The 11,476-nt window shown below is 41.4% G+C and overlaps 1 protein-coding gene across 3 annotated transcripts in view; it reads right to left on the minus strand.

The window, feature by feature from the left end:
- Window positions 1-3,071, minus strand: part of KLHL2 (kelch like family member 2) — a 56,681-nt gene extending 53,610 nt beyond the window's left edge. Inside the window, exons 1-2 of one of the 3 annotated variants that reach the window (XM_027456458.3) lie at window positions 2,836-3,071; window positions 514-639 (exon numbers count right to left, since the gene is read on the minus strand). In XM_027456458.3, the coding sequence (XP_027312259.1) occupies window positions 514-639; window positions 2,836-2,858 (149 nt within the window). In that variant the 5' untranslated portion in view covers window positions 2,859-3,071. Of the gene's footprint in view, window positions 1-513; window positions 640-2,835 lie in introns of those variants that run through there. The other 2 variants (XM_027456457.3, XM_005016575.6) reach the window with 2 other exon arrangements.
- Between the last annotated feature and the right edge of the window lie 8,405 nt (window positions 3,072-11,476).

Raw genomic sequence — 11,476 nt, forward strand, 5'->3', positions numbered from 1 at the left:
ACTTGGGAGTTCATAAATTGTTCCTATGGAAGCATGCAAAAGAAAGATACTTAAGCAAAGAAAGCCTACTGTCAGTTAGTTTTACATCGGTTAGACTGTGACCTACGTCTCTGGATTAGAAAATTTTAACATTTTTCTAGCTCACAGACCTTTACAAAAGTCAACAACAGACATGAAGAGCCTTGGCCTCAATTCATAAAGTCACTTCAAATCTAGCTGGGATCAACTACTTAAAAGACAGGATCAGTAGGTGTAACTCCTTAAATACATCCTCTATGCATTTTTCAAGCCTCAGAAACCTAGTTCGAGTAACCTACGAAAAGCAGAAACATACTGTACCCATTACAGCTATTATCATGTGACTATCATTCATCTGTCACTTCGTTGTATATCTAATCTTCCCCATCAGCTACTCTTCTGAAATTGCTCATTCCATTTTTAGAACTTAATAAATGTAATTGAAACTAAAGCTGTATTATAGACTCCAGGCAGGTGTATACAGTGAAGTAATACCTTCTTAATTCATTCATAACTTTAAAAGCTTTCTTCATGTGCCACGGATTCACTGTAACAGGACAGTGAATTTCAGTGTTATCATCTTTCAGATCCAAGGGCTTCTGATGGCAAAGTTTGGTGCATCTGAAAGAAAAAAATAAAAAGTAAAAAGGTTAATACTTCTTTCTACACCCCCATATCACCACTCTGGTTTTGCCACCTTTATTTTTGGAAGGGAGTGAATGGGACTTGCAGCTCAGCTTATTTTTTACTCCAGGTAATTTTAGTTTCCCTTTTACCAGCAGCATATGGTGGGAGGAGAAGTAGGTAGAATTCCCTAGAAGCAATGAGTTGGTGACCAACACTAGTGAGTTTGACAGAGGCAGTCAGAGCTAACAATAAGCTGCATTACAGAAGACACAAACAATGCCCTTGAATAAAATACACTCTGATATGAGGGGAGAAGCAGTAGCAGCTCTGCAACTACTAGCCTAGTGCCAGTACAGATGGATGGCAGAACACATCACCCATCACCTCGGTCTCTCAACACCTTCACCGCCTGCCAAAACAGAGCACAGCTCTGCCCTTCCACCGGGACCTCGCTTACAGGTTCATGCAGCTTCCAGGTCATCTCCTCTGACAGGAAGGCCACATGATGACTCCTTTAATTCTTTGGGCTTTCCCTAGCAGCAGCATGAAATATAAATGAAAGTGACAAAAATTGGTTGGTTTTGCTTATCCACTCAATCTACTGAAAAGCATAAGTGACCAATCTTAGATTTTCGCACTCTCAAAAACCCACACAAAACAGCGAGAGAAAAACTGAGCAGTGTGAAGAATCGTTAGCTCCATCCACAATGAACTCTTTATATGAGAAGCGCCTCAGTTTTACAGGCGGTTCATTCTGTAGCAAAATGGTTACGTATCCCTCTCAGTCACTACCACTGTCTAAGTGGCAAGTGGATTCTTCAAGCCAAGACAATGAGTTCCGCATTTACAACCACAACGCTACCTTTACCAGATAAATTCGATCATTGCTCTACTTGGAAAATCCTTAGCATCAGTGTTGTGTTCACCTATACTGACAGAACTCCATTCCTGAACCTCCGAACTAGAAATAAGCAAAATATACTGGGCGCTAAAGTCCCTTGGTAGGGCAACTGACCCTGGTACATCAGAGACCTGATGTGAAATAAAAACCCAACTTGTTCGCTTGCTTGGAGTAAGAATAGACAAACTGAGCATACAGTTAGGCTCCCAGAAACCCAACCTCCCCTCCACCATACCTGAAACTTTTTACTTGGGCACGTCTAAGGAAGCTTTAAAGAAAACTTCAAGGATAATCGATTTAAGATTTTCACTTGCACCCCTGTATGCGGTGCTCTGCAGTGGCTTGTAAAGCAAAGCCGCGGGCTCTACTTCTCATCATCCCAAACCTAGCTACAAATTTTGGAGCAAAAGAGCACGGAAGCGCATCAGGCAGTAACAGACAGCTACCAAGTGAGGCCCATCTGCGGGGCTCCAGCTGGCAGTGGCCGCACTGCACCACGAGGCCGGTAAGAAATAAAAGTCTGAAGCTCATGGACGCGACAGGACTCGGGACTGCGAGGAGCCCAGCAGCAGGGAGCAGCTCTGCATCGCTCGGGAAGAAGAAATCAGGGGAGACGCTACAGCACGCACACACATGTTGCTGTGCGGAGCATCCATCCCACCTAACGCACTTCTCCAGGCAGAGCACTGACGGAATTCACCCCAAAACCGACAGGGAGGACGGGTGACATCAGGGGGCATCCACACCCCGCCGGCTGCCCGCGACCTGCTTTAATTAACGCAGCCAGACACCAAGCCCCCCGCGGCGGCGCCGAGCGAGCCGGGAGGGCCGGGGCCGTCCCCGCAGAGCCCTGCGACAGCCCCGGAGCCCTGCGACCGGCCGGGGACGGGGCTTTAGGGGCGGCGGGGCCGGGGACAGCGCCTCCACACCGGCACCCGGGGCCGGCGCCTGGCCCGGGGCAATGCGGCGGGGAGCGGGCAGGGGCGGGATGCGGTGCGCCGCTGCCTCCGAAGGGGAAAAAGGGGGGAAAAAGGAAAACAAAAATTAAAAAAAAAAAAAAAAGAGAAATAAATAAATGAAAGAAAAAAAAAAAAGAAAAAGAGGGGGGAGAAAAAAAGGAAAAAAAATAAAAAGGGAAAAGGGGGGGGGGGGGTGAGGAAAGGGGGGAAAAAAGGGGGAAAAGGGAAAAAATAAAACCCCGCCGCTGCACGCCGTGAGGCTCCCGTTGCGCCGCGCTGCCCGCAGCCTCCAGCCCCCTCCCCGCGCCCCCCGCCCCGTCCCGCACTCACACGGGCGGCAGCAGCATCTCCATGGCGGCTCGTCCCGGGCTGGCTGCGGCTGCGGCGGGCGGCCGCCAGCACCATGCCAGCCGCTGCCCGGCCCGGCCCCTGTCGCTGCTCCTGTCCCTGTCCCTGTCCCTGTCCCTGCTCCTGTCCCGGCTCCGGGTGCGGCCGGCGGAGCCCCGCTGCCTGCGGCCCGCCGGGAGCCGCCGGCGCTGCCGCTTCCGGGGCCGCCACACGGCGCCTGCGTGCTGCGGGGGGAGGAGGAGGAGGAGAAGGAGGAGGAAGGGCAGGAGGAGGGGCTGGCGGTGCCGGCCACTTGCCCTCAGCCCTGGGGAGGAGGTCGCTGCGCTTCAGTTTCTGTGAGGTGCTGCTCAGCCCTCAGGGGAAAGCTGCGTGCTGCCCCAATGCTCCATTTCTGGCAGCGAGAGGAGCTTGAGGGCAGTGCGTTTCAAGCAAAGCAGAAAATGGCAGGTGCTTTCTGGGCGAAGGATGGTGCGTGTGAATACCTGAAGTCTTCGCCAACGTGTCTAATGAAATCACGCTACTAAAACTAAACGCATTTTAATTTTTTGCTTAATGTGTGCAAATCTCCAGTAATATGCCCCTCTAGGAAAAGGCAGCTTTAGTTTCCTCCTCAAGTTCTCTCAGCTGATGTTCAATTTGGGAACACTTCAGAAAATTTTAAATGGGGTTCCACTGGAGGCTTTTCTAAATGAAATCATCACAGTGCATGTTTTTTTATGAAGTCTGTGCTTCATATCCACTGAATTAATCTGTTCTCAATAAACAATCAGGTTTCACTCTGGGTTGTCCTGGAGAAGACGAGCTACTGGTTAAAGATTTCAAAGAAACACCAAAACCTGCTTGCGTGTCAGTCTGCCCCACAGGGACTGACCTGCAATAAAGCATTCTCAAATGAAGCTTTAAAAGTATCCCTCTCAGCCTGCTCCACGGGGCATGGTATAGATGGATGAGGTCTGAGTGCATTAGCAGGTCTGGCCGTGGTGGGTTGGGTAGTGCTGATCACTGTCACGTCATCTCTTCAGGATTCTGCATCGCAGGGTAAACTTGTGCACTGTTATTTCACGAGGCAAGTGTCCTGTGACCTATCTTACCAGTAACAGACTGCACTGTGGTGAAGGATCCCCATTAGACTATGAAGTCATTGTGAACTTCTCTGGAACCTAACGAGGACACATTTCTGCACATTACTTGCACAAGCACATAGGCAACTACAGATTCTGCCACTTGTTAACACGGCAGAACTATTCAGTAGTATTCATTCTTAAGCGAACATAAAGCATTTCCAAACTGATTTTTGTCATCTTCTTGCAGAGTTCTTTGGCTTTTGAGCCAAATGTTTTATGTGAGCTGAAGTTACCTTTGATGCAGAACATCAAAAAGAAACAAAAATAGGACAGGGATCTATTTTTTCCTAAACTTTGTCTTTGTACTTCAGTAATCTTGAAAGGAATCATACACAGCTGTAACAGAAATGATAGTATCCAAAATACATTATGTGGTTATGGCAAAACAACTGAGATACCTAACCACAAGAAAAGACATTTGAATACAATATTTGGATTTTTATGGGATTATACCTGATCCAATCCCTCTTCTGCTTTGAAAAGAACTTTTAGAGAAAAAAAATAATAATTAAAAAATATATATATTTAAATATAAGCAGGAGTGTATGCGTAGTTTAGAAAGGAAATAGTCTAAGTTTCTTGACTATGATAAAAACAGCTGCCATTTTTGTTTATGCAGCAGCAATTCAAATCACTGCATTTACTGAGAAAATTCACTGCTGTGGCTATGTCTGCCCCTGCAACAACAGTTGCACCCTTCCCACTTGTTTTACAGTACAATGCTAAGGAATGCTGCCAATGCTTAGTAACAACTGCACACTTCTTCAAATACATTGACACTGGAAGTGCTTTACTGATAAAGAAATACAGATGCTACACATCAGCAAAGTATATCCACTGAAAATGAAGCTGTGCTTACAAAGCTCTGCTTTCTAGCAGGATAGTTCCACAAGTTACAGACACCTACAAATGACAAGCAGTCTTGGTAAAAGTCAAAATATCTGCACATACATATGCCATCCTATCAGCATTTTTAAGGGATCACATGCCATGCTGCCATGGTCATGCTAGAAGAAATCTCTGTTAGGTTTAGTCACAGAGAACACTGAAATAAGCCCTTAGTAGTATTTTTAATTGACAAACCCAGGTTAAGAAGACCTTTTCCAAAAAGGGACTGTATATGTATACGTCTGTAAGAACATTTTTAAGATATTAGAAGTCACAGCTCCTAACAGTTTTGGCAGAATACTTGTGAGAATATACATGATGGAAGATGCTACTAAGGCTGGGATTCATTTCGTGAAAAAGGAAGAGAAAAGAAAAGGGCTAGAACTGTCTGAATTGCTTCTGTTGCAAACAGAAAAAAAAAAAAAAAAGAAAAAAAAAAAAACAACACAGGCCCATCCTCACTTCCTTATCTGCTGGGTTGTTCACTACATTTGTATCTTACTGAATTTAGTTGTAGGTAATTTCTATATAAAAATTAAAATAAATTGTTTTTATCCAAAAATCTTTCAGGGTACATATCTTTTTTCTTTTTTTTCTTTTTTCCCTGTGCTTTTCACCTGCAGTAAGATTACCATCCTGCAGCAGAATTCTCTATAAGCAAGAGCCCTGCATCTATATAGATCCACCAGGATTTATGTGCAATTCATGACAGGACTTGGGGTCAACACAGACATCACCCATTACCGCATTCTTTTGTCTAAGATCCTAGCACTAACATTGCCATTAAATAATCTTACTCTTACTCTAGTATAAGAGATGATTTTCCAGAAGAATGCAATATTTAACATTTCAGAGGAACACTGAAATAAAGACATGAATGCACTTGAGAAGTTTTACGCTGGAAAGTAATGTGAAAATGAAAAGCAAGAAAGTGCATGCAGCAGACAGAGCAAGGCACCAGATTGCAGAAGAATATGTATCGGAGAGTAGGCAGAGAGAGAAAAAGTAAAATGTGTCAGCTGGAAATGTGAAATAAGGAATAGCAAAGCAGCTGCTATCAAAAATAAACTGTACTGTGACCAGTCAGTTAAATATGATTAAATGTGGATAAAAATATTTAGTCTTTTCTCACATTATTCTTTCATGTAAGCAATTGCAGGAGCACCAAAAGTGATGCATACTGAATGAAAACAGGTGAAGAATAATATTTATTCTGTAAAGTTCATGGATCTTATAACTACGATGAAAATTAGTAACTACAAACTGGCTTTTGAATTTTTAAAACCAGCCATGGTGTAATTCCCCAGAAGACTTGATATAACACATGTTCTAGGAAACACTCTTTAAGTACCCCAGCCCTAGTTTTGGAAAAGAGCAAACAGTAAGAAGCTTCTGAGTTCTACACAATGGAGAAGTTAGGCACTTGTGGTCAGTGCTGAACAGTACAGTGTTCTTGGTAAATTACATGTCCATTTCAGTGCCATGGGAAAAAGGAAGTCCTAGTTCAAGCAAGCATTACAAAAGAAATTAAGTGTAGGTCATTGCTTTGGTTTGTATTAGTACTGCAGATTACTCAGGCCCAAATCTTGATGAGCAGGTCTGAGGCCCAGTGCTGCAAAGTGTTTCACTTGCGATGTATCCCTGAGATGTCAATGAAAGAGGTGATCCAGCTCTTACTCTCATACTTGTAGACTTGAGTTGCTTCATCTGCGTTGGATAAGGCAATTGTATCTATGTTCAGTGTGCTCGGTACACTGAAACACACCTAAAATTACTAGATTTCAGCTTGTAGCCATGTGATCCCTTAGATATGATGCAAAGGTAGCAATGGAAAACTACAGCAGGGATTTCACAGGGAAAGCTGAACCATTCCCATCTTCATCAGCCCATACGTGAGTCAGGCAGAGCCGATGCTCCACCCTTCAACACAGAGTTACACCTTACTGAAATAAATCCTATACAGTTTTTGTGAACAGACTACACACACATACACAGCACACGCACACAAAAGGGATTTACAAGATCCAGTTCTCAGCAAATTGTATATCACATGGATAAGCAGAACAGTCACAGTAGCCTGCCTTTTTGTTCTGAGAATTCATCCCAGTCAGGTGTTTTTTTTTTTTTTATGATCACTTTATTAAAAAAAAAAAAAAAAAGTGTAGAGTATTGTTATGTTCATTCGCACTTGTTTCACATGTCAAAACATTATTTTATTGCAGAATGAAGCAAAAGTATTCTTCTACATAGATAATAGCCGTAAGGTATTGTACTTCACTTACCAGCTGCAAGTCCATCAAAGTCAGCATACTTCTTTTCCATCATAATTATTCCCCACTGCAACAGCAGTGTTATAAGGTAGTCCTAACCAATTCAACCAACTGTTAGACAGAGAGAATTTCTGAGAAGAAAACAGGAACAGCGAATGAAATAAATTAAAATTACATTAAATCAATTGTTATACTGCCATCTAGTGCATTCTGAATGTTGCCTATACAGAGAAATGCTATTAATTTCACAGAAGCACAGAATATCCCAAGTTGGAAGAGACTCACAAGGGTCATTGAGTCAAACTGACTCCACACAGGATTACCTACATATTACACCTTAAATCTGAGAGAGCTATCCTCCTGAGAGCTTCTTGAACTCCTGCAGGCTCGGTGCTGTGACCGCTGCCCTGGGGAGCCTGCTCCAGTGCCCGACCACCCCTCAATTTCAATAGTTCGTGGTACCTAGGATTGGCCTATAGCAAAAGAAGAGTTAAACTCACCAGTTTGAATGTAGTCATGCATATAGTGAGCTTACCTGAGAACAGTAATTGGGAGCAATTTGAACTGTGAAAAGTGACAGAGTACACTGAAAGAATAAATTTGAATATATATTGTTTCATATGCATATGAATAAGACTGGAGGAACGGTACCTGTGGAGGGGCATTCAGCAGGTGAAAAATAGTGTAGATGGGGAAGGAGCAGGTGGGATATAGTTCACACATTGTACAAATTCTTTTGTTGTACAAAGAAAAAATGAAATCAAAGGCATTGAAATGTTAAAAGATGAGCTCAGGGATTTTGCACAGACAGGTTGTTCATAGAAAGTGAAAACCGTATCATGCTGCTGTGCAGGAAATTGAGCAAACTATTGCTTCGAATAACCTTACTTTTGGTGTAAGAAAGACAAAGAGTGACTGAAAATTCATTGCAAAGACTTAAAGAAAGAGCTCAGGATCAGTACACTTAACTATGCAACATGTCTAGTAAAATTGGACTTGTATTACATTAAAAAAAAAAATGAAGGGGAAATTTAAGTCAAAGTATGAAAAGGTTTAGTTAAATAATTCTGGTACAAGCAGATGCTCAGCCAATGAGTAGTGTTCCTGGAGTACAATTTTCAGCGGCATCAGGAAAAGTCTCTTGCCAATTTTTCTGTGCAAAAGAAGAACATTGTGATCCAGGCTAATGTACTGGAGGGAAAAATGGGTATCCTCGGAATCTAAAATATTCAAAAGACTACCTTTATCAGAATGCTAATATTTAGCCATACAGCCTAAAACTTTAGTTTATACAAGCCAGTTCCTGACAAGTTCATTAGATGATTTTCAGATAAAATATTTGGAAAGTTGGAAAAAAATGTGGAAAGCAAAATCTGTTTTTCCTTGAAATTTCATCCCCTATCTTTATTTTAATTTTATCAGCAGTTTTCTTGAGTCAAATTATCTCAGATAATCCTTGTTTCCAGGAAAAACATCCTAGACTCCATATAACCAAATATTTTCACAAATAGCTCTGCATTTCACTTTCCCTATATAGTTCAGGTAAACGCTTGTTGCACCCTGCAAATTAGGTGTTTGCTTAAGCCCTAAATCATTTAAAACAACTCACCTTAATTTCATAAGATACATTGTTTTACTCAGATTTGAAGTTTCATTTATACTTCTTGCATATATTTCTAAAAATAAATGTGAAATCAAAAGTTGTATACTTTCATTAACCTCAAGTTATTTCCTTTTGAATGCAGCTGGAAATTTGGTAGAATTTAAAAAAAAAAGGTAAGCAAGTATGTGCATTCTGTTCTTCGCAATTCTTTTATTTACTGCTATGCTATATCCTCTGTCTCATCTGCATCAAGCAGTCCAAATTCTCTTTCTATAGATTTAATAACTTTTCTCTACCTGTTTTCATCAGTCCTCTCTCTGAACTCCTTCACTGACACACGGGACAATTTGCTAAATAATTTGTACTAATAAAATAGCAGAATTATGCAGTGGCCCCAGTAAGCCTCCAGCATTTGAATTTGTATACTAATTTATGAAAGATTGAAAGAGTTTTTATTAAAACTAGTGTTCAATAGCTTGTATTGAAAGGTCACAGAAATTTTAATAGGTTTTTTATTTATGAAGTCAAAGCTTCGTAGCAAGTGTCAATTTTTGATTAGATGATTATACCATGTATACAGTCCACAAAAAGCTTCAATGAAATGCAGTTTGCATTGTATGAAAAACAGAAACTACACACTGGGGAGAAGGGTGCCTTTTACGTGTATTCAGTGGTCCACTGTTTTTTTTAATCTCCATGGGATTTTAAAAACTTACAGACACTAGAAATAAAACAAGTACCTGTGAAGTGTCTGTAATTTGAGGTTAGAATATAGACCTCACTTACTGAGTATGACTGTCAGAACTGTCACAACCAATTCATGCAAATACAATTGTCCGTACTGTTATTTTTACCATTTCACTTCCCATTTCTATTTTTATTCAATCTAGAACATTTCACAAGCCCATATTCTCAGAGCAGAGACTTTTTTACACTGAGCTGAATGCAGTTTAAGTACTAATTGCACCTGCAATATGAATAAGAAACAGTAATAACAATTACACCTCATAGCTTCATGTGAAAAGGTTGTGAGCTTACTCCTGTTTCCATTCATGCCAAATTTCAACTAAAACGGAAAGAAAAGTAGATGTTAGACCTCTTTGTGAGGATACAATTGAAAAAGCTAATCCCCAAATATTGTAATTATTACTGATATGAAAAAGGTTATGCCTAAGTATAGGATTTAATCCTAGGTGCCTAGTCTATGCTAGCTTTCCTTAAAAGCTGTCTGCAAATAAGATCATCATAGCATGGCATTATTGGGCCATACCACATCTTTTTCCTTACCTATAATATAAGAATGTGGCATATCTCAATCTGTTTAGACTCCCCAACAATGGATCTGCCCTCAGGAGGGGACTTTCAAGTCAGGTGCATGAAAATGACCATGTCTGCTACACACATACAAAATGTAGTTACTTGAGATGGTGTTTCCGAGTGATTAATCAAGTCCCTGATTCTAGCCTTCAAAAAACTGTTCTAAATCACTTCATGCTTTTGATTAATATCTTTCCCCCATACTTTTTCACCTCATATATCATCCTTGCCAAAGTCAGAATCCAACACCTCTCTCCCCCTCTCTCCCCCCCCAAAGAAAAAAGAACAAAAACATGTGCATGTAAGCAAGCAAGCAAAATGTGGGGAGATAAATGTGCCGTTGAATACTTTATTTGATTGTAAATGAAAGCAATGGTAGCTAAGCAACACAAGATGATGTATCACTACTTTTTATTTAAAATGAAACTTTTTGATTTCTTCAAAAAAAGTTTAATGATATTTTGATTAAAAAAAAAAAAACTCTACTCTGAAGTATTTTTTTAATATAGATGTATTTATAGTCAGAAAATATTCTAGCTGTTGTCATTAACCGGCACTCGCTACCTTCTTGGCTATGTGACTCGGTACAGTATGCCCACCAGCATTTCTGTTTATTCCAGAACAGATACGTTAACCAGAGCACTGACAATGTTGTTCCTTGCGCATCAACCAAAAGGTAAACACTTCATGCTTTTCAAGCTGAGCACAAGCTTAGCAGCATTATCCAAGGAAGTTATATGCAAAGAATAGGGAGGCTCTGGCAGTCACACTTGTAAAAATTGCACCATCAAGTTTCACACTGATCTACTAAAATATCCTTAAAGTAGGTGGTCTTTAGATCTGTTTAGATGTAGACCGCACTGGCCAAGCTAACTTCTTCTCAAGGCAGAACACCTTTATAAAAGTAACATCAGTTACTTGAACAGCAACCAGTGAATTGTGGCTTCACTTCAGTTTCACAGAAAAGGTCCTGTGACTGCTGATCAGTAGGATTTGTTTTCTTGAGAGGAAGGAAAAAAGAGGAAGCACAATAAGGAACACAAATAAAGAACATTCGGGTAGAGCAGGTGGCACTGAGCAGACTCATATCACAGGACCTGGTTTCTTACTGAAACCAGGTTACAGCTTTCACAGAATCACAGAATCATAGAATGGCTTGGGTTGGAAGGGACCTTACAGCTCATCCAGTTCCAAACCCCTGCTATGGGCAGGAACACCTTCCGCAAAACCAGGTTGCCAAAAGCCCCAGCCAGCCAGGCCTTGAGCACCTCCACGGACATGGGGCATCCACAGCTTCTCTGGGCAACCTGTTCTAGTGCCTCACCACTCTCAGGGTAAAGAATTTCTTCCTTATGTGTAATCTAAATCAACCCTCTTTTAGTTCAAAGCTATTCCCCCTTGTCCTATCACTACAATGCCTG

Source organism: Anas platyrhynchos, chromosome 4, assembly GCF_047663525.1.
Source record: "Anas platyrhynchos isolate ZD024472 breed Pekin duck chromosome 4, IASCAAS_PekinDuck_T2T, whole genome shotgun sequence".
In the NCBI taxonomy this organism is placed as follows: domain Eukaryota; kingdom Metazoa; phylum Chordata; class Aves; order Anseriformes; family Anatidae; genus Anas; species Anas platyrhynchos.